This window comes from Acipenser ruthenus, chromosome 24 (genome assembly GCF_902713425.1).
Source record: "Acipenser ruthenus chromosome 24, fAciRut3.2 maternal haplotype, whole genome shotgun sequence".
Taxonomy (NCBI): domain Eukaryota; kingdom Metazoa; phylum Chordata; class Actinopteri; order Acipenseriformes; family Acipenseridae; genus Acipenser; species Acipenser ruthenus.
The window spans coordinates 25,667,520-25,693,965 of NC_081212.1; the positions used below are offsets into that span (position 1 = coordinate 25,667,520).

The window sequence follows — 26,446 nt, forward strand, 5'->3', positions numbered from 1 at the left end:
TTTGTAAATATACCAACATAATTTTGAGTGCTGAAAAATACTAGTGCACGCTTCTTTAAATACTTAATCATACTACCTCACCATATGCCCAGCTCTAACCACTAGCCTATACTTCCTCCCAGTCCCTCTGCTCTAACCGCTAGCCCATACTTCCTCCCAGTCCCTCTGCTCTAACCAATGAGCTCCAGATCACCAGGTACAAGTCATTAAGCACTGGGTCAGATTTCTTATTACTTGCTTATAATAAAACTCTGCGTGGGGATCAGGAGCCTGAGCTCCCTACGATTCTGTCAATATGAAAAGGAACAGACAGGTCCTGAAGGGTTAATTCTCTGTTTGTACAGAGACCCATTCTTGCAATACAAATGAAGAGATTTTCAGTCAATCAATTCCACTCTGCTTTATTTATTCTGGCTCTCAATAACCTGTGAAAATTAAAGGGAGAGGCATGGAAGCGAATGATTACATTTTTTTTTTAAATTAACTCCTTAATGTATCAACAAATGCTTAAAGCCTCCACCCACAATGCCTCACTCCCCAATCTTAAGGAATGAAGGAATGGGATAAGGGGGTTTATCACTGTTTGAAAATATTACATAAGTAAAGTGAGTTTAAAAAGCAATAATCAGATTAGCTACCTCGTAGTAATAGTGCTGTTAAGCTACAGTTCCAGGACAGTAGTCGTATGCAGTCTTGCTGTACAGCTGTTGTTTGTATAAGGTAACTAAACTTTTGCAATTTTCATATCAGATAAATATCTGTGTGAAAGTTTGTTCCCGGGGATCTCTGCTTTATAGAAGCTGTTTTTTTTTTCTCCTGGAAAGAGAAGAATGATATTCATTACCAGCTGACAGTGCAATTTCTTTGAAAGTAAAAAGCATTCTCCCCCACAATCCCTGTCCTGCTATGTGCTGTCAGCAAACTTCCCTACAGAAATCAATACTATAAAATATGAGGCATCTGTGTGTGTGTGTGTGTGTGTGTGTGTGTGTGTGTGTGTGTGTGTATGTGCGTGTGTGTGTGTGTGTATGAGTGTTTCTGTTATTTTGTATCTGTTTTGACTCATTGCCCTGTATTTAATGTGAGTAGCCTTTGTGCACATTCTTAGAGGTGATAGTATTGCTTTTGAAATTGAAAGAGAGACTATTAACTATAATTCTGGAAGAGGAGTCATTACTTCTACCTCAGGGTCTGATGTACATGTAAAAGCACTCACTACCTTCCACACTGCAGCCCAGCACTCTAACCACTGAGCCACTCAAACCCACTACCTTCCACACTGCAGCCCAGCACTCTAACCACTGAGCTCCTCAAACCCACTACCTTCCACACTGCAGCCCAGCACTCTAACCCCTGAGCTCCTCAAACCCAGTACATTCTACACTGCAGCCCAGCACTCTAACCACTGAGCTCCTCAAACCCAGTACATTCTACACTGCAGCCCAGCACTCTAACCACTGAGCCATTCAAACACACTACCTTCCACACTGCAGCCCAGCACCTCTGAGCTATTTAGAGAATCTTACTTTCACGCTGCAGACCAGCACATAATCACAAAGCTGTTTGTAATGTTAAGACCATCACTTTGTATAATGTGGTGTTGATTCATAATGAAAGCGTATCAAAGCTACAGGTAGATATATGCTGTTTTCTAGCAGTAGCTCAATCAGGACAGTAATCTGCTTTCCCAAGACAATGGGATTCTGCTTCCACCCTGTGGCAAAAGTGAGATATAACATGTTGCATCACAAACTGAACTATTCAGCAAAATGTATGTCTAGATGATCATTCTACCAAATTAAAACCTAGAGGTGAATTAAATGAGATTGCTCCAATGATACTCTCCAGTATAGGGTAATGCTATCATTACCTTGTCTTTACAATCCCTACATACAGCAAACTGCATTTGCAAGCATACTGCATGTTCTTTTACAGCACCGCGTGGCACGCTGCGTTACATATGTAAACAGAACTGTACAGTAATGACTGGATTATAAAGTCACCCCCTGGCCTCAGTCATTCCAAACCAGTCAGAGGTTGTAAAAGCAGTTGTGGGAGCTCAAGCATTGCCTGGAGCCTGCCACTGAGGCAGCGGGTGCATTTCAATAGACTGGTCTGTAATCATTTCAGCTGCATTTAACAAGGGATTGACACTAGTTTACAACAAAATCACTACATGCATCCTATATATATATATAGGGTACTGTAGCTGAACAGCACTGTAACTGCTAATAGGGACTGGCAAGAACAACCAACAGCAAAATATACATAGAACCCCCATTCTTCATTGATTTAGCTTTTGAAACGAGTGGAATCCCAGTGCAAACTCATACCAGCTCCCCTCGCAGGAATGCATAATTACCTAGATTGTTTAAAATTCATACAAATTAAACATAATTCTGGGATGTTTTAAGCACTCATACTTATATTTTACTTCTATCATGACTGCTCTTACAGTATGCATGCATTCTAATTCCAAATATGAAAGAAGATACTTTTTGAGATTTCCCACCACTTTCCCATGCACTGCAATGTATTTGATGGGAATAATTTTTAAGATTCCTATAATCACATTGGTTACTGCAGCTGAATATCATGAAATCACACTGCACTATACAGCACTGTGTGTATTAGTCTGATCACACTGCATTATACAGCACTGTGGGTATTAGTCTGATCACACTGCATTATACAGCACTGTGGGTATTAGTCTGATTTGGTGTTTGTTTACAGCTGCTGTAAGCATGTATCAGTGGTAAGGATGTTTCATTGGCAATGTCAACACTTTCATGTCATCCTCAGCTCTGAAATTAAAATAAAACTGCATGACAGATTTTACTCTTTGTGATAAAGCATTACACTGGTTTTGTTCTACTATTTGAAGAGCCATTATTTTACACAAGTGTCCAGGATATATGAGGATGGGTGAGCAGCACATACTGCATTTTTACAAAGTCCACTTATCTGGAAGATTCAGTGGGATTATAGAGAGCTCTGCTCCAGCAGAGTTTTATTTATATCACCATCAAGAAGGGGTTGTGTAACAGGGTGCAAAAGCAATTCTTTCCTCTGCTACAGTCTTATACAATATTAACCAATTCATTCTGACAAAGAGGGCAATCCAGCTTTGGAATATAATCGCTTAATGCAATTTATATGGTAAATGTAATCATTTTTATCTAACACAAAGACATGAAAAACCCTGATGCTTGCAGTGGAGCTGCTGCAAAGCTACTGTGATGCACTGTGGTTAAAATCACTTCCCTTTAAGATCTTATAATTTACCTTCATTTTTTTTTCTTTTTTATTCTGTGGTCCATATCGCCATCCGGTGGCAAAATTCTGTTATTGTGTTTATTTTTTTAACAGGAATCCCATTCCCAATAATCTGTTTCTTTTTTGTTTCTTATATATGAGCTTATCATTTATCCAGTCAGACTATGTTGACCTGGTAAAGCATAATGTGAGCCAACTGCCTCAAGTCACATACACTATCTGGAGATTGTCTGAATGGATTTATTTTTGTTAAAAATGGTACCTGTTATTACACAAAACACTATCATCTCACGATCACATATAACCCCATCTTAGAGACAGAAGAGAGACAACCACAAGTACAGTACAATGTCTTCTAAAACAAAACATTACCACCAGTGCTTTCCATAAAACAATCTTACACCAATCTCAGGATGCACTTAATACTAACTCACAAGGAAATAACCTCTGTATTACTCCTGTCAGACCTAGTATAAGTAATAATTACATTGGTGGCCACAAATTTCTATTTCTTAATATTAAACTAACTGCAATTCCCAATTGGGATTCAAATGCCTAATTTACCACATATGCATACTAATTAAAATGCACTCATTACCAAGTAGGTAGTTGTGTTTAATGCAACCATGCAGAGAAGCAGTTTAAAGATCAGTGAGAGATTATTAATGAAGATCATGTACTCGTTTACATTATAAATAATGTATTTAATCATAACAGATGTGCATGCTTATAAACTTATTCTGAAATGCATCACTTAGTTCTATGAAGATTATATCTAAGCAGAAAACAGTAGGGGACATACCCTTGATAACAGCATAGAGAAATGAAGGACTGGAATGATATGTTTTGTATTGTAAAGCATGTTATAAGAATGGGAATATCATAGTAAACTAATGAATTACAATGTTAACTTCTAGAAGATATGAGTTACCATCTTATGCTTTAACCCGAATGCTAATGCTACATGAGTACTGTACCTGCTTATGGTAAATAAATTCTAACAATTATCCTTTTTTTCATAGCAGTGTGCATATATTAAATGTGACATTTGAAATGTCACAAAACAGTGAAAAACGTACAACCTTGAGCACTAGATTCCGACATTTAGTGGGCTGAATGAAATTGGCATAACTAAAAATAACATTTATTAAATAAGCCTGACAAATACATCACTTTTTTTTTTGTTCTTCTCATGCTGAATGTCAATGACATTTCAGTAATTAGATCTCCCTTCACTTGTGGGCAGCGTCAGAGACAAACAGATCTGAAACTGTTTGTTTTTAATAATCCCCGGTACAAGCAGTTCTCCAAATTAATAACGCTCTTCTACAGTTTCCACAAATAACAATTGTATGCCCAGTTTATGGAAATGTCAGAATAATTTTCTGTCTTATTAAATACGAGTCGGCATGGCTGGTACAGGTAGTTATTTAAAGCCAGCGGTTGCTAGCTGCTATTTAGTTTTTTTTACTGTTTGGAAACAGCAGCTTCTGACATTTTGGTTAACCTAGTGGAAGAACATCTCTCTATGTAAATATGCTCTGTGTTGACAGATTGCTGATGAATTTAGTTTTTGTGGAAGATTGAGTGCAAGATTTTCCTGTATATAAGTTAACAACATTGCACCGTTGAAGGACTGGGAGGCAGTGTGTCCCAGTGGGTACAGATGAGGGACTAGGAGGAGGTGTTATAGTGATTAAGGCTGAGGCACTGAGAGGCAATGTTGTCTAGTGATTAGATATGAGGGTACTTTAGTTTTTTCTACTGGATAGAGCTGAGGGACTGGGGGTAGGGTGGTCTAATGATTAGAGCTGAGAGTTTGGGAGGCAGTGTGATCTAGTTGTTAGAGCTGTGGGACTGGGAGGCAGTGCGATCTAGTTGTTAGAGCTGAGAGTCTGGGAGGCAGTGTGGTCTGATGTTTAGAGCAAAGGGCAGCAGTGGGAGTACAGAATTCAAGCAACAATATATATATTTTAAAAGTTTATTTATAGGGTCAGCCACAGCATTTTGTTCACAGATGTGCCCTCATTTTCAAATGCGGTCTAAAAATGTAGAGCTGTCTAAACCCATTAGAAACATATTTTATTTTATGTGCATTATTATTATTATTATTATTATTATTATTATTATTATTATTATTATTATTATTGTCTTATTTTAACATGGCTAACAACACAGAACCTTGCTCTAAATACCACTGCTGTCGGCTCCACTCAGATCCTTGCTTAGAGAGGGGCATGAACTGCTTTAGCTCTGCCGAAGTCTGTAATATGAGATGAAGATAACCAAAGAGTTTACCTCGCACACAACGGGGAAAGAAAAACAAAAACAATCGTCATCAGTAATTTGAGAAAGGTTGTTGTTAACCTGACATGGCGTCTATACATTGCAATTAAAGTTTTAAAAGACATGTTGGTGACACTGGAACAAATGGAGGCAGCACAGAAGGTTGGCAGCAGTGGCAGGGATGGCATTCTATGTCCCGTAATTATATCATGATGACGCACAGGGACACCTGGAGAGCTAGCCAAGACCGTGATCCAAATACCACCTGGTGGGAGAGCCCAGCTTTCACAGGCACTGGCTGTTTATTTAAAGCACTCATTTCCAAAGAGGTCCGGTACCCTGTACTGGGGCAGAAGAGTGAATGTATTTAGAAATAACAGATATACCTCTGAAGTAGGCAAAGGCTCTCATTTCCAAAGAATCCTTTTCCCCACACTGGGGTGGTACGGAAGTCAGGATATTGATACATGCTTGTTTCATTCAGAGCCCCTATCCCCATGCTAATGTTGGGAAGTGGAGATGTCTGTAAAGGGGAACCAGATAGCACCAGACATTGGGCCAGTGGTGTGGGGCCGTCTAGGGAACTTAGAAGCAGAAATGCTCTGCAGTGAGACTGCCCTGTCCTCATAGAGCTGGAAAGAAGAGCTATTCATGTCCAGCACCCTTTGAATAACCATTGTGTTATTTCCCAAAGAGAATCAGCCTTCTTGTAGTGCCTGTAAAGTGACAGAAATACCATTCCGGGCAGTGCACAAGAAACCTGCACATTTCTGTATCTATCAATAGAAAAATAAAGACACTAGGGAGACAGCAGTACATGGAAGTTTCCTTATCAAATTGCACAAGGATAATAAAAGTTGCAATATTACGCTTATTTAACTGTTCACACAAATGCATTTTGTGTGACTCTGTTCAAGCAACTTCCATAAAGAAAAATATAAAAAATATAACTTGAATTGCAGATATGACACTAAACACAGTGTATGAAAGTTAATAAACTAGCCACGCTATTTAACATTCTTTTCCAGTGATAACATTATTCTGTCACAAAAATACCATTGTTAGGTCACATATTACTTAACACCAAGGGCACTGGAAAATAAATAACTTCTTGTAAATGAAAAGAAAATACAAAAAACAAAACGCCTGCTCTACTGCTGCTTTTCAGGAAAATGCCCCCATCGTCATGGACAACGGCAGCGGCTACTCCAAGTACGGTTTCGCCTCAGCGGACAAGCCGACATCCATTCACAGGACTATAGTCGGGATCCCCATGGCTCAAATCCACGTGAAAGCGGCGGCGCTGGGGTACTGTATGGGCAATGACGTCTTTCAGGTGCAAAACCTGACCCAAAAAAAGCCAATTCGACACGGCATAGTGGTGGACTGGGACGCAATGGAGAGGCTTTGGCACCATATTTTTTACAACGAACTCAGAGTGGCGCCTGACGACCACCCAATTATGCTGACAGACGCCCCGTTCTCGCCCACCACCAACCGTGAAAAGGCCACGGAGATACTGTTTGAGGCGTTTGGGGCGCCGGCTCTGCATATGGCCACCACCGCACTGTTGTCTTTGTACTCGTGCGGCATGACCTCAGGGCTCGTAATCGGGAGCGGGGCAGGGGTATCTTACACTTGCCCCATTCAGGAAGGGTACATTCTGCCCCACGCTACGTCACGGCTCGATATCTCAGGGAGGTCGCTGACAAATCACCTCTTGAAGCTTTTGGCTGAGTGTGGCAGAACGTTCACTTATCAGGAGAGAAGGACCGTGCGGCACATCAAAGAGAGGTTTCATCAACATTATTATTTTATTTATTATAGCGGTATTTTATTTATTTATTTATTTATTTATTTATTTTTTTATTTTTTTATTCTCAAAAGAAAAATATTTGGATAATTTAAACAAATGACTCGACTGTTGATACACAAACAAGCATTTTAGTTATTTCATTAAAAAAAACAAAAAAAAAAACAGTTTATATTTATTCATACCGGGGAGTTCTTTGGAATGCATCAGATATCCTATGTAAGGACTCTTGTGGGCGGACAGCAGCATTATCATATCAAATAAAAACAACAAAAGACAATGAAAACAGATCAGATTAAAACAGAAAAACAAACAAAAGAAACATATAAATACTGTCTTACAAGAGGTTGATTGCTGAGATAACACAGTAACAATGACTAGTTACTGTGCCTACAGGCTGCCTCATTATCATTGTATTATGATTATGCTAGTTTTCCCCTTTTTTTTACTTGTTTGTAAAGTTGTAGGGAAGTTGTCAACAGACACTAACAGAACTTCCCCTCAAATAGCTCACAGCTTCATTGTGCAGAGCCGGGACATTTCTCTATAGGATAATACTGTATCTCAAGGTTCAACACAAACCAATTAAAAGAGCTGCTGCTGTCATATTAGGGTAGCATGCGAACATTGTCCTATTTCTAAAGGGTCTCCTGCTCTTCTGCGCTTGTGTATGACTACAGAAAGGAACTCTTATCTGAAGTCCGCAACTTCGCGATGGACTACCGCCTCCCTGACGGTGAGGTGATCACTCTTGGCAGAGAGCGGTTCCGTGCTCCGGAGATCATGTTCACTCCCAGCATCCTCGGCTACAAGAGCCCGGGCATCTGTGGTGGAATTTTCTGCATACAACCGAGCAGGCACCGGTCCCGTGCCGAGGGAATGATTGAGACAGAGACAAGTTGGAGCAAATTCACACTTTATTAGTTTGCAAACTGGAGCATTCAACAGAGTAACACAGACTCTGCAAGCAATCGCTAAGAAGGCTCAAAATACATTAAGTCAAACAGTTCCTTATAGAATCAGTTTTTGCACAGAGTTCATGACTTGTGGTAATTCTTATCTTCCTTAGTCAGCTCAAACCAACCTTGTGGTATTCTTGATACTGTTGTCTACCGACTTTTCTGATTGGTTGATTTTTCTAGTTGCTAGGGAGAGAGTGTCTATCATGGCCCACAAAGTTGATTCCCCTAATACAAGAATATTAACTAAGTGACTGGGGAGAAAAGAGGAATTATCGCTGTCTCAAAATATTATCATTTGAGACAGTGTCCTATTCTCATGTCGCTGACTCATGCACTTCTCTGAAAACAGGGCTGCTGACCCTTGGCCATATTCCAGTGTGTTAGTTCAACATTGTAAATCTAATACTATGTTAACATCAAACTTCATATAATATCATAATTCAGGTTATACAAATCACAGAGATCACCCAAACACATTAGATTAGGACTCTTCGTGTGATTATTCTATTATTCTTCTATCACACATCCAAGCCATGGCGACGGACAGCCTGCAGAAGGTGGGGCCCATGTACCGGCCCTTGGTGCTCTCAAGGGTGCTAGTGTGCGGGGACACCTCCAAGCTGCCCGGCTTCCCCGAGCGCATCCAGGCTGAGCTCCGCGCCTCCAACCCAGGCAACAACAAGGTCAAGGTGCTCGCTGCCCCCCACAGGAAGATCTCATCCTGGGTTGGGGGCTCCATCCTGACCTCCCTAAAGGGATTCCAATCTCTCTGGCTGAAGAAAGAGGATTATCTGGAGAAGGACGCCTGCTTGGCCCACTGCAAATTCTTTTGAAGGCTGAGCATAAGTGGGGTGACAGCCCCAGGTCATGACAGGAATGAGCTTTACTCACCTCAAGCCAATTAAAGCCATCGAAGCTGTTTGTGAGTGCGACAATCATCTTTATAAAAAACATAACAGCATTATCATAGGTTTCACAGAGAGATTTGAGATTTGAAGAAACGTTAAAGAAAGATTAAATGAGGAAGCTGGATTGAATTCCCATACTACGCTGTCATAGTGACCACACAATCCCAGCTTAAGTTTATGTTAATATATGCCCTTTGAAAAACATCAGAAGTAAACCTCAGTATAGAACATCCAGAACCAAGTTTAAAAAAAAAAAAAAAAACATCTTAATGAAATCTCTGTTATTTAAAAAAATCTACCGTGATATAATGAGAACAAATCTACATACTGTATCTAAAAGCCTGAAAATCAAAATGTCCTCAATTTATGTACGTAACATTTCTAATGGTCATAGTTTTGTGCCTGTTAATGATAAAAATGATGTAGTATTTAATATGATTTGCTGTGAAATAACATGGTCCAAGAAAGATAACTCCACTCTACAGATGGAGGAGGCAGATGGAAATAAAACAGTATCTGCAACGCCCATAAAGATCACAGTGAAAGATCACTTCTGATACGCGCCACTAGATACTTACCAGTACAGTGTGTGTGGGTGTCTACATGAACATGCAAGTGATTTCATTTGCGCACTAACTAAAAAAACTCAAAGATATGTTTCAGTTGCGAATGTGAGTCACTTAAACCTTTGCGTCCGGCTCCACCCGGGGCCTCCAGCCTTGTCTGAAGCGAAGCAGCTTGGTGATGTGCAGGCTGCTCATACCCAGAGTGTCCCTCATGTGTATGTGGTCAAGCTCATACAGCAAGTCCCCGTCTATCTGCTCCTGGAGAAAGGCCTGTGTGTAGCTCCCCAGATTCAACAGCAGGAGGCAGTCACACACCTCCCTTATGCTGAGTGAGTGCAGATCCTGGGGCACCTCTGCCAGGCTGCGGTAGGTGCTGAGCTCAGGTTCCTGGAGGGGGCTGATGGGTTCCTGGAAGGGGCTGGTGGGTTTGGGGAGGGGTTGGGGCTTGGCAGGGATTTGTGGCTTTAAGGTAAGTGGCCAGGCAGGGCCTTCGGGGGGAGAGACTGGCTTATCCAGCGAACAGTAGAGACTAAAGGTATCCCCCTGCTTTTTCAAGTCCATATAAATGGGCTCAATTTCTGCATACAGGTTCTGAGGAGTGATCAACTCCTTTTTCTCAAGCAGAGTAATACCTGAAAAAAGCAGCCTGGTTCAGTTCAACAGAATAGTAATGGTATACCCTGGTGTCATTTTAACAGAATAGTAATGGTACACCCTGGTGTCATTTTAACAGAATAGTAATGGTATACCCTGGTGTCATTTTAACAGAATAATAATGGTGCACCCTGGTGTCATTTTAACAGAATAGTAATGGTGCACCCTGGTGTCATTTTAACAGAATAGTAATGGTATACCCTGGTGTCATTTTAACAGAATAGTAATAGTATACCCTGGTGTCATTTTAACAGAATAGTAATGGTACACCCTGGTGTCATTTTAACAGAATAGTAATGGTACACCCTGATGTCATTTTAACAGAATAGTAATGGTATACCCTGGTGTCATTTTAACAGAATAGTAATGGTATACCCTGGTGTCATTTTAACAGAATAGTAATGGTACACCCTGGTGTCATTTTCTGGATCATTTTACATCGAGGAATCACCCTGGTGGCTGATGAACTCCAGTTCGAGTCCCTGGAGCTGTAAAATGCTCCTATAAAATCCCACGTGAAATGGTAAGACTCTAAAACAAGAAACTTGTCTACTTTTAAAAAATAAAACAATGGCTAGCAGGACAGCATTGCTGGTTGTTGCCTGTATTCCTGTGGGTTATTTGTTTGCTATAGCTTGTATTATTGGATTATCCCTGCAGTCAGTAAAGAGGCACTCTTCTTCCATTCTTTCTCAGCCATGTTTACTGCGATGGCATTCCTGCTAAGATACACGGCTCGACAGGAAGTCTTTTTCAGTAAGACTTGTAGTCGAAACGATTGTCATTCATTATGAAGTTTCATTTATTATTTTGAAATCCTATGAAACGGACAGATGAATCCCCTATGCTGACTGTACCTTGGAAGATGAAGTGATCCATGTGTCCCAGCTCCCTGATCCTCTCATTGTAAGCGCTGCAGATTGCTTCCCACTGCTCCTCGTTCTCTCCCTCCAATCCCTCGGCCAGGACCAGTCGCACCTCTTTCATGTACATGGGAAGCACCAGCGGCACTTGCTCCAGCAGGGTCCCTGAACAGCACAACACAAAGCTGAGAGAGTGTCTGCAGAAACCCTGCCACTGTTTCAACTCATTTTGTTACGTAATGACTGGATATCTGATGAGCAAAGGGTTGCAAGGATGTTTACAGAGGGTAATATCGTTTCTGGGGCTGTTTCAAAATAATACTAGCAAAGAGAGAAATTGGTAGAATTGTTTAAGGATATTAAAGGAATCCTGCCAATGCTTCTCCTTCAGTCCACATTAACAAATAGATATGTCTTATTTACTCCATTCTTTGATCTCTGTGTGCTGCTGATTAAGTTTTTATTGTGTTGTTTGTACGTTGCAATTTTCTTTTTATACAATGTAATCGTCTCTTTATTGTTTTCCTGGACCCCCTTGTAAACGAGGCCTCGGTCTCAATGGGTAAATCTCCTGGTTAAATAGAGAATAAATAAAGATTATGAAAAGGTGTTTGCAGAAGTGGGACCTGCCTTTGTTGTTGAGGCAGTGGCCCAGCAGGAAGGACTCCTGGTAGGACTGTGTGAAGGTGAGAGAGTCGAGGTTCTGCCCGGGACTGCGGGAGCTGCTTGACTCTTGGATGGTGAGGGCAGTCGTGGGCTGGATCTTGACAGGCAGGGTGAAGGCTTCCTCGATCTCTAGCAGGGTGAATGGCCCCTCTGTACCATACACAAACACAACAGAGATCAAAGCAAGACCCAGCTGTGGAATATCACACAGGGGTATAGGTCAATCAACCCCGTGAGCCAAGCAGACAAATGAAGGTGCTCCTCTCTATCTGTGTAAAATTGATCCATGCCTGTATTTGCTCTGGAGCAAAGAAAAGCAAAGCCTCACTACCTCCGATTATTCATTTCTTGCCCATTATAGGGTTACAACTGAATTCTATAAATGGCTATAACAGGAATAAGATGTGGGACAGCATCACAATCACATCTCTGTGAACCCTCTGTTACTCCATGTAATTTAAGTATACTGTTTGCTTTGAAACTCACAATGAAGACTATGTAGTCTCCCCGGTCACATGCAGTTTATTATATTCATATTTAAATGAGCGCTGCACAATGCACAAGGGGCTCCTCTTGTAAAGAGTGAGGGAAGTTAATAGGAAACCCATATCTTTGAATATCCACAGAAATGGCTATAATTAATACAGTAAAGTCTCGCTATGAGGCCACCTCATAATTAAGGCCAATTTACTCCTATCGATGGCAAGATAAAGCCACCTTCAATATTATAAGGCCAACTCTGTATTCAGTATGAAGGCCACCTTCAGCAGCTCCAAATGAATCAAGCTTCTTCTCATACTGCTCTGACGAAGAAAGCGATTGGCTCACCTCTGGCACCGCTCTGGCTGATGATGAAGAAGGTCATAGAGGTCAGCTTGGTGGGCAGAGACAGGACTTTCCCAGATTTACTCTCCACCACGGCTCTTTCCTGTGAGTACAGAGAATGCACTCGCAGCAGCTGTCAGGAGTGAGCAAATGGTTGGTACCTTAATAAGATGCAAATGCATGATAACCTCATATGGGAATGTCATTTTTTCCTTATATAAAGCAATGGAAAACAAGTGAAAAAATGTATAATGTTAAAATATATTTACGTGTCCAAACCAATTTTTTTTTTTTGTGTTGCTATTTCAATATTGCATGCAATATGGGTTAAAACTCTCCAGCACTGTTCTTCTGTTCCTTCATAATAATAAACGATAAGTGAACAATGCTAGCTTGCATAGCTCTATTAGCTACAATCTAATAGAGCTATGCAAGATACCAGCATTGTTTATGCACAACAAAACTACATTTCAATTGCAGCCACTGCACTGTAACCGCAGTTTAAATCTTTGAACTGCATACCTAGTTTGGTTTTAGACTATAGCTATTCAATGTGCAATTATACAAAACCAGACTCAAGCCACTGAGTAGTTTGATGCAAATCTCTCATATACTTGTGTGGCGGAATGTCCCGCCCCTATTATTATTATTTGTATTATTGTTTGCGGCGCGGATAAAAGCGCCGTGTATTTCTTATTATTTATAATTTAAAACCCTGTGAGGATGCATGACTGATCAGCTACTGATTATTTAACTAGTTGACAGTCATGCATCCTTACCAAACGCGTGCAGACTCTGGCCGAGGGGTAATAAGATAATTAACAACTAGTTAACCCCTCGGCCAGAGTATAAGAACCTGCAGCTGCCCGTGCTGCGGGGTGGAGTGTACAGAGGAGAGTACGGGGAGAGAGCGAGAGCGAGAGCAAGGAAATATAATATTTAAAAAAAACGACTGCTAAACAGTCTTTGTTTATTCGTTTGGCCCTTGTGCCCTTTGGTTTCTGTTTTGTTTGTTTAAATCTTTTGTTTTGTTTATTAATAAATTCAGCTGAGTGCCATAGTATTCAGCTTCACCCGCCCATCCATTGTTTTGGTTTCAGTTACTTCCTGGTACGTGTCATCACCACACCTCACCACCGCGAGCCAGCCTGTCATAACTTGTTAGTATTCTGAAATCATAGTATCATAGAACATACTGTAAGCACAGGGAAAAACATTGTAAACTTCAAAACTACCATGCAAATGTAAGTTAATAAATATTAGAAGGGTAAACACTAACCCAGTTATATCCCCTTCTGTCATGATTTTTTTTATTTCATCTTTAGAAATTTTAAAACAGTTTGTGTGAACTCTATGGAGTTCGAGAAGTTGCCGAGCTGAAATGTTAAAAAACAAACAAACAAAAAAAAAACATTATGCGTTATAAAATTGACATTTTACTGTATATATATAGGAAATATAACAAGGTACAATTATACACGCAGTGACTGAAGGGGATATAGCTCTGATTCCACTGAATAAATTCTAGTGTCTTCTGACCACCCAGTCCCTCGGCTCTTACCTCCCCCACACTGTCTCCCAGTACAGGATGGAGTAACATTAACACACATTTCCATGGGTTGTTCTCACTTACTGTGCTGGAACTGATGCTGTCCGATTCTTGTCTCCCCAGGAAGCCCACTGTCACCTTGATAATTTTAGGAAAGGAATCCTGGAATTTGTTGACAAACCCTTTGTGGCGGAGTGTCCCGCCCCTATTTATTATTATTTGTATTTTTGTTTGCGGCGCGGGTAAAAGCGCCGCGTCTTTTGTTATTATATTTAAAAACCCCGTGAGGATGCATGGCTGATCAGCTACTGATTATTTAACTAGCTGACAGTCATGCATCCTTACCAAACGCGTGCAGACTCTGGCCGGGGGATAATAAGATAATTACCAACTAGTTAAATCCCTCGGCCAGAGTATATAAACCAGCAGCACTATGCACTCGGGGTGTGGAGTGTTCGAGAGTGGAGAACGGGAGAGAGAGAGAGAGGAAGAAAACAATTGCTAAAACGTGCTGGAGTATCCAGCACGAAACTTACTTGTTTGTTTATTCGTTCGGCCCTCGTGCCCTTTTGTTTGGTGTTCTGTTAAATCTTTTGTTTTTGTTTTGTTTATTAAATACGCTGAGTGCACCAGCACTCAGCTTCAACCGCCCATCCACTGTTTTGGTTTGAATTACTTCCTGGTCCGTGACGTCATCCACATCACCACTGCGAGCCAGACTGCCACATATGGTGTCCTGCGTGGGACAAACAACGCCTCCAACAGCCGGACCAGGATTGAAAAGTGCGTTTTTTTTTTTGTTTGTTCGTTTTTTTTTTCAAATTAAAAATGGGGAAAAGTAGCCGGAGGAGAAAGCAGCAGCAGCAGCAACAACAGCAGCAGGAGGCGCAGCAACATCAGCCTTACCTTGCCACACTGGATATCTGCCTCACCTGCCTGAAGGGTGAGGAGTGGTGCTTCGCGGTTGGTGAGGTTGGGCACGTGGCACCAGACCAACCCCCTCCATGGCAGGAGAAAGAGGAGCCAGAGCGTCCAGTGAGGGAGGACCTGCATCCTCCAAAGAGGACGAATGCACTCTCCTCTGAGGGAGTCTGGGACTGGCTGGTGGAGCCGGGGAGGGATTATGAGGAAGCCCTCCCTGCAGTGATCAACCTCCTGTGGGCAAGAGATGGGGAGCGCTGGGAGGCCTGGGAACAGCAACACCACCCAGCTTCCCTCCCAGACATCGCAGCCATGGTGTTCAACTACCTGGCTGCGGATATGGGAGAGACCCTGCTGCTGCCGTCTCCAGCGCCAGAGGGAGGGGAGCCATCGCTGCCGTCTCCAGCGCCAGAGGGAGAGGAGCCATCGCTGCCGTCTCCAGCGCCAGAGGGAGAGGAGCCATTGCTGCCATCTCCAGCATCAGAGGGAGAGGAGCCATCGCTGCCGTCTCCAGCGCCAGAGGGAGAGGAGCCATCGCTGCCGTCTCCAGCGCCAGAGGGAGAGGAGCCATCGCTGCCGTCTCCAGCGCCAGAAGGAGAGGAGCCATCGCTGCCGTCTCCAGCGCCAGAGGGAGAGGAGCCATCGCTGCCGTCTCCAGCGCCAGAGGGAGAGGAGCCATCGCTGCCGTCTCCAGCGCCAGAGGGAGAGGAGCCATCGCTGCCGTCTCCAGCATCAGAGGGAGAGGAGCCATCGCTACCGTCTCCAGCATCAGAGGGAGAGGAGCCATCGCTACCGTCTCCAGCATCAGAGGGAGAGGAGCCATCGCTGCCATCTCCAGCATCAGAGGGAGAGGAGCCATCGCTACTGTCTCCACCAGCAGAGGGAGAATGCCTGCTGGTTTCGCCTCCACAGCCTGGGGAGGAGCCCGAACGTCCTACGCCCGAGTGGGAGGAGCCCGAACGTCCTACGCCCGAGTGGGAGGAGCCCGAACGTCCTACGCCCGAGTGGGAGGAGCCCGAACGTCCTACGCCCGAGTGGGAGGAGCCCGAATGTCCTACGCCCGAGTGGGAGGAGCCCGAACGTCCTACGCCCAAGAGGGGGGAGTCGGTGCGTCCACAGCCCAAGAGGGAGGAGTCGGTGCGTCCACAGCCCAAGAGGGAGGAGTCGGTGCGTCCACAGCCCAAGAGGGAGGAGTCGGTGCGTCCACAGCCCAAAGAGGGGGGAGTCGGTGCGTCCATAGCCCAAGAGGTGGAAATCTGCGCTTCCACAGCCTTAGGACCCAAGCTGCAGTCCCAAGAGCCAGAAGGGGAGGAGTTACAGGCTCAACCCCCTGAATTTTTCTGGGGGGGAGAAGGGCAGGATGCTGGTGTTCCCCAGCAGCCTCTATTTATGCTGCTGAAGGGAGCACGGCACACACCAGCCCAGCCGCCACAGCAGAGGGAGCCAGCACCGCCACAGCCTCCCTCTGAGTGGCCAGCATCCGCCCCATCGCCTCTGCCTCCACCACCACCAGGAGCAGAGCAGCAGGAGCTGCCTCTGTCTCCACCACCACCAGGAGCAGGGCAGCAGGAGCTGCTTCTGTCTCCACCATCACCAGGAGCAGAGCAGCAAGAGCTGCCTCTGCCTCCGCCACCTCCACCAGCAGAGGGTGAATGCCTGCTGGTTCCACATCCACCGTCGTGGGAGGACTGCTTGCCCCTCCCACCTCCACCAGCAGAGGGTGAATGCCTGCTGGTTCCGCCTCCACCGTCGTGGGAGGACTGCTTGCCCCTCCCACCTCCACCAGCAGAGGATGAATGCCTGCTGGTTCTGCCTCAACCGTCGTGGGAGGACTGCTTGCCCCTCCCACCTCCACCAGCAGAGGATGAATACCTGCTGGTTCCGCCTCAGCCGCCGTGGGAGGACTGCTTGCCACTCCCAGCTCCACCAGCAGAGGGTGAATACCTGCTGGTTCCGTCTCAGCCGCTGTGGGAGGACTGCTTTCCCCTCCCACCTCCACCAGCAGAGGGTGAATACCTGCTGGTTCCACATCCACCGTCATGGGAAGGACTGCTCCTGCCCTGCCTCGCACCACCCAGGGATGCCTGCCTCGCATCGCCTGGGGCTGCCTGTTCCACATCGCCTGGGGTCGCCAGGGATCCTGCTTCGCCTGGGGTCGCCAGGGATCCTGCTTCGCCTGGGGTCGCCAGGGATCCTGCTTCGCCTGGGGTCGCCAGGGATCCTGCTTCGCCTGGGGTCGCCAGGGATCCTGCTTTGCCTGGGGTCGCCAGGGATCCTGCTTCGCCTGGGGTCACTACACTGTGGTCGGAGCCCCACGGAGGGGAGCTGCCGGCCATGAAGAAAGGGGGGGAGGTCAGGAGACCAGCTCCCCCAGCCGCACTTTCGCGGCCGGAGATCATGTGGTCAGAGCCCCACGAAGGGGAGCTGCCAGCCATGGAAAAGGGGGGGGAGGTCAGGAGACCAGCTCCCCCAGCCGCACTTTCGCGGCAGGAAATACTGTGGCTGGAGCCCCGTGAAGGGCAGCTGTCAGCCATGAAGAAGGGGGGGGAGGTCAGGAGACCAGCTTCCCCCGCAGCAATTTCGCTGCAGGAGAAAGGGTGGCCAGAGCCCCACGGAGGGGAGCTGTCGGCCATGAAGAAGGGGGGGCAGGTCTGGAGACCACCCCCAAAAATTTTTTGGCCAGAGGAGCTGGCCGGTGCGCGGGCCATTGGAACACTACGGCTGTTTGGGTGGGAGGAGGACATCCCACCGTGGCCGCCACCTTTGGCCCGTTGCTGCCCCTGTTCCTGCGCCGGGACTGCTGACCGGGACTTTGGGGACTAAGGGGGGAGGTGGCCGAAAAGGCCATGTGTGCTGCGCACAAGGGGGGGCATGTGTGGCGGAGTGTCCCGCCCCTATTTATTATTATTTGTATTTTTGTTTGCGGCGCGGGTAAAAGCGCCGCGTCTTTTGTTATTATATTTAAAAACCCCGTGAGGATGCATGGCTGATCAGCTACTGATTATTTAACTAGCTGACAGTCATGCATCCTTACCAAACGCGTGCAGACTCTGGCCGGGGGATAATAAGATAATTACCAACTAGTTAAATCCCTCGGCCAGAGTATATAAACCAGCAGCACTATGCACTCGGGGTGTGGAGTGTTCGAGAGTGGAGAACGGGAGAGAGAGAGAGAGGAAGAAAACAATTGCTAAAACGTGCTGGAGTATCCAGCACGAAACTTACTTGTTTGTTTATTCGTTCGGCCCTCGTGCCCTTTTGTTTGGTGTTCTGTTAAATCTTTTGTTTTTGTTTTGTTTATTAAATACGCTGAGTGCACCAGCACTCAGCTTCAACCGCCCATCCACTGTTTTGGTTTGAATTACTTCCTGGTCCGTGACGTCATCCACATCACCACTGCGAGCCAGACTGTCACACCCTTTCAAAGAGTATTCTGTGGAGCTCCATCGTATTTTGGACACATCCATGTTTCCTCACGGACAGGGGGTCAGTACGGATCGCTCTGTTAAGCTGAGCCAGGGGGTCAGTACTGATCGCTCTGTTAAGCTGAGCCAGGGTGTCAGTACTGATCGCTCTGTTACTGATCGCAATGCTGAGCACAACAAGGAAGTTGGAGGTATTTATGTGCAGTCATGCAAATAAGGCTGATAGGTTTATGACCTATATGGTAAACATGGCAGTAAGAATGCAGAAATACATTTCAAACAACAACAAAAGTACATTTAAACTGCAGCTACTGCACTGTAACAGCATTTAGTTATTTAAAGGGTACATAAGGACCTTTTTTATTGTTACATTTTCCCATGTGTTGCTACAGCTGTTTACGTAAGGTGTGTGTATTGCTTTAATTATTATTTTTATTACATTTTGACCACTTTTATAAAACTTTTAAATTGCATTCCCTGCCTCAAGATGGCTTCCCATGTACACGCATGGACCGCTCAGAACTACATTTCTCATCATCCTCCTGCTCACATATGTAACTGAGATGTATTTACCAGTGAGCAGGGAAATGATGGGAAATGTAGTGCTGAGAGGTTCATGCGGGTACATGGGAAGCCATCTTGAAGCAGGGAATGCAATTTAAAAGTTTAAAAAATTGGTAAAAATGTAAAAAAAAAATTAAAATAAAATAAAATACTGTAGTGGGGTTTTTTGAAAAGACTCGACACAAGACAGCCTGGAGCAGTGATCTTATAAGCTTTAATACGATGTGCAAAGGAAGCCAGCAAATGCATTCAAAACACAATTCTGACTGACTATCAGCCGAATACAGAGAGATTTATACATACATTGACATCATATAGGATGAACAGAGACTTTCCTTAAAAGGAGTTGTTTTTCATAGTCTTTGTCGTTGTTACCCAGTACTGTCAGTGTATGTTCATTCCTGCACGTATTCGTGTTCAATATCCAGTCGTTGAGGTGATCACCCTGTCAGCTCACACCTTACCCGCACATACAAACTTACTCCCACCTCTCTTTGTATCTAAACTAGGCACATGTCACTTCTGGCTATCTGCCCAGACATCTTATTGCGCCTCCTGAGTCTGTGTCCGGATGGAGATATCGGGTTCACTTCTGTTAGGAAAACCATAAATGTTCCATCTGACATTTGCTCAGCTAGAAACCTGCAAATGCAAACTTATACTATCAACGCAAATGCTCCCTGAAGATTAAGCATTAAATGTTAGATATGTAAATTCCCTCCACAATACACACACCTTATGTAAACAGTTGTAGCAACACATGGGAACATGTAACACAAGAAAATAAAAAGCTCCTCATGTGCCCTTTAATGAGCAGTTATACAAAACCAGAATCCAACCAAAACACACATCTTTCAAGTACTTTAGTATTATTAAACTCATATTATATACTGTGAGCATGGGAAATAGCATTGTGAACATCCAAATTAACATGTCAATGTAGATTGGTTAACTTTTATAAGGTTAACCCAGATACATAACCCAATGTCTTCTAAATCAAAATGTCCTTGAAGGGGGGAGGAGATAATGTAACAAGCTACGCTTCAGGCTGATTTAAATATTAACTTTGCATTTGCTTAAATATCAACCAGCTATTTCAATACTGTGTCAACAGCAGACTTCATCAGAGAAGGACTTTGATTCCTGACAGCCACAGCTCTGCTAACACATGGATAGTCTCATTAGTTCTGCTTCCCTGGTGAAAGAAGTCTTATACAATCACACACGTTAAGAACTGAGGCATTACTACAGGAAGGCTGCAGAAAGCTGGGCTGCTATATGGGCATCTGCAAGTCGTTTTCAAAGAGCTGTGATATAGTAATATAATATAATATAATACAGAACTGTGCACATTTATTACATTCATATCCTTTGCCTATTTTGACAATATTCCAAGATTTTCAGTTGGATAGTGGTTTGATTTCATATGCAGAAAACTACAGAAGCAATGGTATGTTTTAATAATGCACATATAATATAATATAATATAATATAATATAATATAATATAATATAATATAATATACAAAAAAATGTTGGTTGGTAAAAATGTGCTTTACTTTGAAATGCAGCAGTCTGTTTTTTCCATTTTTAATAATATCTTGACAATCAAATGCAAGACAGTGCCCATATTAAACAGTTAATGCAATTGAACACATTGGCATCAGCGACAGGGCCTTCTATGACCTGTGTCAGTTGCTTAGAAATCCATTGTGTGTAAATGGGTATCTTCACCTGCTAAGCTTAATTGCTGTGCTTGCTTAATTTTTATTTTTCTATGTAAGCAGCACAAAAAATGCTTGCCAATTTTTTTGCATTGGATGTTCTGGTCCACGGGTCAGAACTGTATTATAAATGTGCAATCTCTGTAATCTCCAGGACTGAGTGTCACACATTGAAAGTGTCGACTCTCACTCACACAATCCCCAGTACTGAGTTCAGTGTACTTTTTTCAAAATCACTACAGGGTCTGGAATCATCAGCTTTTGCTGTTATATGATTTATAAAAAAATAAATCTCTCCTGACTCCTCAGTTCTGTATTCACAGCTTGGTAATTGTGTGGTAAAGAAGACAGCAGTTATCTGCTACAAGTTTTAAGAAGTGTATTTAGAACTGAAAACATTGTGGCTCTCCTGTAAATTAACTGGGTTTGCACAGATTTGTTCAATAGACACTATATTTATGCAACTCTGTGAAATGCAGGCTTTTAGATAAATGTGAAGCTCTTTTTTTAAAATCCCCATTCTGGGAGTTTTGACTTCACACCCATGACAGGACCAGGCACACCCCTTATCATTAGTGTGTTTTAACTGGAAGCAACTGGAACTTTTCTGCAGTGCTCCGGGTATGTGAGTTTTCATGCCTGGTGCAAACAGAACTCAGCAAAGAATTTTAATAAATGGAAAACAGGAAACAAGCCTCTGATTAGTGTCCAACTAATATCTGGAGTGCAGAACAAAAAATGTTTAACGGTAAGTGAAGAGGGAATTCATTATCGGCTAATTACTCTCATCTAATTCCTAATTAATGAAAAGGTAGCATCCAGGAAATTGAGTAAGCTGTAATTAGGGAGCTGTGGTTTTATTTCTACCTCTGTAATTTAGATTGAGTTATATAAGGCTGTTCTAGACACACTCTACTAAGCAACTGGGACTGCGTCTGTGGAGCCCAAAATAACAATCGTGAAAAACACACAAGCACCATGTATACGTATAACAAATTACCAAGCTTCACAGCAACTGCAACTGCAATTCATGTGACTCATTTCAAAACCAGAGTAGACAAAGAACGGCAATTGAACAAGCTGAGAAGCAGATCTCTAATGGTGCTATTCTTAATTAGTACCAGTAAGTATAACCTTCTCTTGTTTTACCCTGAGCAAGACTGAAGTCAGACAACTGGAATCCTGTTTTAAGTACCATTATACACAGCTGTAAAAATTACTATATTCACACAATTATTGTTTTGAGATTCAGCTTTTGCTTGTGACAGAGTAGCCGTGTGGATGCGTGCATTCGCTGCCGAGTGACAGGCAGGAGAGCGAAACGGAGGTTGAAGTTGATACGCCCCGCAGGCAAACAGGATTTATTTACATACCAACATGCTGAACAGCTCACGTAACGTATGTGCTCTGTGCAGTGGTAGTGCACAGAGCACATACAACACAGTGTATGAATACTTTGTTGGGGTCTACAGTCTCTGAGCTAATCTCTGTTCAATAATAGACTCTCTCTCTCTCTCTCTCTCTCTCTCTCTCTCTCTCTCTCTCTCTCTCTCTCTCTCTCTCTCTCTCACACACACACACACACAAAGCTCCTTTCAGCTTCTTTAGCCCAGTTGGCTTTGGTTTTGCAGCAGCCCTGTAAATAGAACCTGTTTATACCTGGAACACACCTACCAGCTGATTACATTCCACAGGTGGTAATCACACACAGCAGGCAGGCTCTCCAAGGAGCGTCAGGTATTTCATTAATTAATTACAGTAAATGCACACTATTTACAATATACATTTACAAATGCACAGGTTTACAAATACATTTTTATTTCGATCAACCGTAATGCCATACTGAGCAGCGGTTGTTCGCAGACATGTCCCCATGCTAATCTGCACTAGTGAATGCGTTTCTATCAGCCAGACTTTCTTCTTTAGCATTCTTCTTTGTGCATTGCTTATGTCCCTTTAAACACTCTCCAGTTTCTTCTGTCTAATTGGAACCCTGCATTTTAATACCTGCAGGCAAAGCACAAGCTGAAAAGACAAGTTGAGAATTGTTAAACAGCAATCACTGACCTCTATCTGTAGCAATCGCATGCATGGTTATTACTGTAATTGGATGCTGCTGTTTTGTGTATGTGCTCAGCCTTTATTACTGGGAGCTGTGAGAATGAAAACAGCATCTAAATATCAGAGGAGAAAGGGCTTCAATCAGACGCCCACATGTAATCAATTAGAACTCTTGCACCTGTCAGTAGAAGTAATACCCCCCAGTCCCGCCCCCCCCCCCCCCCCGACGAAAAACTGGGGGGTGAGGGGGTGGGAGAGAGCACCTTCACACTAAGAGAAGGAGAAGAGAGACACTGCTTCTGATCAGTAAAATAACAAGAGGAAGAGGAAGAGGATGACTGCTCTCCCGCACAACAACTTCAATCTCTCCAAACGTTGAAACTCACGATGTCACATCCACCGAAAGCTTTGGGCACGGTGACACCAGACGGTAATGTGACAGCCTGTGCTGCTGTGAGTGGTTTGAAATCATCACAATGCACAGCATCATGTGCATCATGTAGGATGGCACTGATTGCACAGTCTCCATGAGACTTCACTTATCTGGAGATGATATGTGAACACCCCTCAATGATTGTCTTCTTTAATTCCAATGCAAGTTAGGGAAGGAAATCTCCAGTGGTCCATTAAGTAATCAGAAACTGTCCCATGATTTGTATTGTCACAGATACAGGATTAGCTGCCAACTGAGGGGGCTATCTGACCAGTATCAATGGCAGTTATCTCTGCTGTCTTTCTTGTTGTGACTGAAACTGAGTTGAGACAGACGGATGCAGCTTTTACACATTACAAGCCAGGGGCGATTAACAAATGAATCTGCCATAAACCACTCACATATTGTGTGCTTCACCAAATAAGTTCATTGCAAAAACAATGCAGTGGTCGGCAACACTTACAGTGAAATGTATGTGAAAATAATTGCAATCAGAAATGACAGGTGGTGCTGCTGTGTGTGTGTGTGTGTGTGTGTGTGTGTGTGTGTGTGTGTCTGTGCGTGTGCGTGTGTGTCTATGTGTGTGTGTGTGTGTCTATGTGTGTGTGTGTGTGTGTCTGTGTGTGTGTGTGTGTGTCAGTGTATCTGTGTGTGTGTGTCTGTGTGTGTGTGTGTGTCTGTGTGTGTGTGTCAGTGTGTGTGTGTGTGTGTCAGTGTGTCTGTGTGTGTGTGTCTGTGTGTGTGTGTGTCTGCGTGTGTGCGTGGTGTTCTTTTACTGCTAAACAGAGACTCAGAATCGAACCCCCGCAATACATACACACATCAACACACCTATGAACAACATGTCTAGTGACTGCTACTCGAGGGAAGAGTATCCGGGTTTACTAATAAAGGAAGTGAGGACATTCCTGCAGCACACAAGCTAATCGCCTGGCTGGGTGATATATGAGCTGTTAAAATGAGATACTGTGTAAAACAGCTGGTTATTGATTCATTTATTTATTGATTCACTTATTTATTTGTAGTTATTTGGACTTCTAGTTGGGTACATTTAACAAGTCTAAATGATTGGAATATGGAACAAATTCAAGTTCTGAATGATTGAAGAAGAAAAAGAACCGTCAGATATAGAAGAAATTCAGAACAAAAACAATCCCATAGCTTTTACGCAAAACAGTCTTTAAAAAAGAACATGCTTAGTTCTTTGGTGCTGGCCCTTTTTTCTTTTCTTTCTCCAATAAATGAGTACATTACAGATGCTTAGATAGTGAGTGAATAGTAGAATAGTTTATTATTATAACGGTATGTATTTTTTATTATTTATATTACCCTAAATATGCCACTATGGTGGTTCATTAAGGACAGTAGAAATAGAAATGTGCCATGCCGAGATCACAAGATAAATTATCTCAGGATTTCAAACCTTCCTGCAGCAGCTTTTCTTTTTTCATTTGGGGGGGAAAAAAGAGTCATTAGTGTGCAATTAGTGTTAATAGTTTTCTGATAAATGACCAGGATATGAAGCAAACCCATGAAATGAAATGAAATGCTGCTACGTGAGGTTGTTGTTCTCCAGTCTCTCTGCGGACGATGTCATAAAATAGGGATTCCCATCTCTTTGTGCTGCACAATCACTTCATCAAAGGTTAATTAAGGCAGGCGAAATCCTGGCAGAAGTCAATAATAATTAGCAAGGATCTCAGCAGTGCCCCTCTGGGAGAGATGAGGTACAAACCCACGGCTTTCAAGTGTAAATCTATGATGATGTACACCTCCCTACCTCAGAACGGATGCAAATCACCCAGCCAAGTGTCATCATCGATTACAGCTGTCTGACTTGACCAGCTTTCCAAACTGAGGGAAGCTCCAGCAGCTCCTCAAGAAAAGCATTAACCTGTCACATGCAGCCTTCCTTTCTGAGTGTGTGTGCAAGTGAGCAAGGATCGCCTTCAGATCTACCCACAGCACCACACAGCTGATTCTGTCCCTCAGCTCTAACTACACTGATTTCCTCGTTAACCTCCCAGTCCCTCAGCTCTAACCACTGGACCACACTGCCTCCAAGACTCTCGGCTCTAACCACTAGATCAAACTACCTCCTAGTCCCTCAACTCTAACCAATAGACCACACTGCTTCCCAGTCCCTCAGCTCTAACCACTGGACCACACTGCCCCCCAGTCACTCAGCTCTAACCACTATACCACACTGCCTCCCAGACCCTCAGCTCTAACCACTTCATCACACTGCCTTTCAAGCAGGAGTACAATTGATTTAAAATGTATTTCTTAATTATATGTGAGCATCTTACAACCTGATAAGGTGGCTGGTGACTTCAACACATTCTAAAAACAAATCTGTTGATTTACATAAGAAACCCATACAATTTGTAGTGAATTGTAATGTGGAAATAGGATCTCTGTATCATCTCATCCATAATGCCTCCCCTCCGTCGATATAATAAACAAATACTATAGATAAATAGCAATAACTAAAACTGAACTTTTCTAGTTAATTGTAGACGGTTCCTTTATCTGAGGGAATAACAAATAGCTTTTTCCTGAAGAATACATTATTTATAATGGATCTTGGGTTATTCCAATGCTGACAACTCTTAAACAGAACACTTTACTCTTTGACAAGCCCTAGAACTCCAGCTTGGGTTTGTGTGTTTATTTTAACCTTGAGGAGATCCAGGGTTAGGTGAATACCTGCATCATGGAGGCTGATCCTTCAACTCAACCAGTAAGACTCTTGTTTGCTGCAGAAAAGGTCCTGCGATCAATTCCTGCTGTTGCTGTTGCTGGAGATCATCTTCAATTTAAAAAAAACAAACAAAAGAAAATGTCTCTGTTTTAAGGTCTGGATCGGAAGGTTGGCAACAAGAAAGTTTACATCGACATTTAGAGATAAATAGTCTTTGAATACACCAGATCTAAACCCCTATGGATAA

At 43.4% G+C, this 26,446-nt stretch overlaps 2 protein-coding genes across 2 annotated transcripts; one reads left to right on the forward strand and one right to left on the reverse strand.

Moving 5' to 3' along the window:
* Positions 1-6,679: 6,679 nt before the first annotated feature.
* Positions 6,680-9,170, forward strand: LOC117429725 (actin-like). The gene is made up of 3 exons (XM_058999184.1): positions 6,680-7,356; positions 8,020-8,273; positions 8,869-9,170. Exons 1-3 carry the CDS (start codon positions 6,680-6,682, stop codon positions 9,168-9,170), a joined length of 1,233 nt encoding a protein of 410 aa, XP_058855167.1.
* Positions 8,275-14,676, reverse strand: LOC117964325 (uncharacterized). Its single transcript, XM_058998965.1, has 5 exons — positions 14,453-14,676; positions 12,823-12,952; positions 11,959-12,144; positions 11,323-11,493; positions 8,275-10,443 (listed from the first exon to the last, which is right to left on the reverse strand). Exons 2-5 carry the CDS (start codon positions 12,857-12,859, stop codon positions 9,926-9,928), a joined length of 912 nt encoding a protein of 303 aa, XP_058854948.1. The 5' UTR covers positions 12,860-12,952; positions 14,453-14,676; the 3' UTR covers positions 8,275-9,925.
* Between the last annotated feature and the right edge of the window lie 11,770 nt (positions 14,677-26,446).

Excerpts from the sequence above, each read along its gene's own strand:
- LOC117429725 (XM_058999184.1), top strand. The coding sequence starts at position 6,680 with ATGAAAAGAAAATACAAAAAACAAAACGCCTGCTCTACTGCTGCTTTT. Across the intron at positions 7,357-8,019 it reads GTGCGGCACATCAAAGAGAG|GGTCTCCTGCTCTTCTGCGC; the intron begins GTTTCATCAACA and ends CTATTTCTAAAG. Across the intron at positions 8,274-8,868 it reads AATGATTGAGACAGAGACAA|CCATGGCGACGGACAGCCTG; the intron begins GTTGGAGCAAAT and ends CACACATCCAAG.
- LOC117964325 (XM_058998965.1), bottom strand. The coding sequence starts at position 12,859 with ATGACCTTCTTCATCATCAGCCAGAGCGGTGCCAGAG. Across the intron at positions 12,145-12,822 it reads CAGCCAGAGCGGTGCCAGAG|AGGGGCCATTCACCCTGCTA; the intron begins GTGAGCCAATCG and ends TGTATGGTACAG. Across the intron at positions 11,494-11,958 it reads CCACTGCCTCAACAACAAAG|GGACCCTGCTGGAGCAAGTG; the intron begins GCAGGTCCCACT and ends TGTGCTGTTCAG.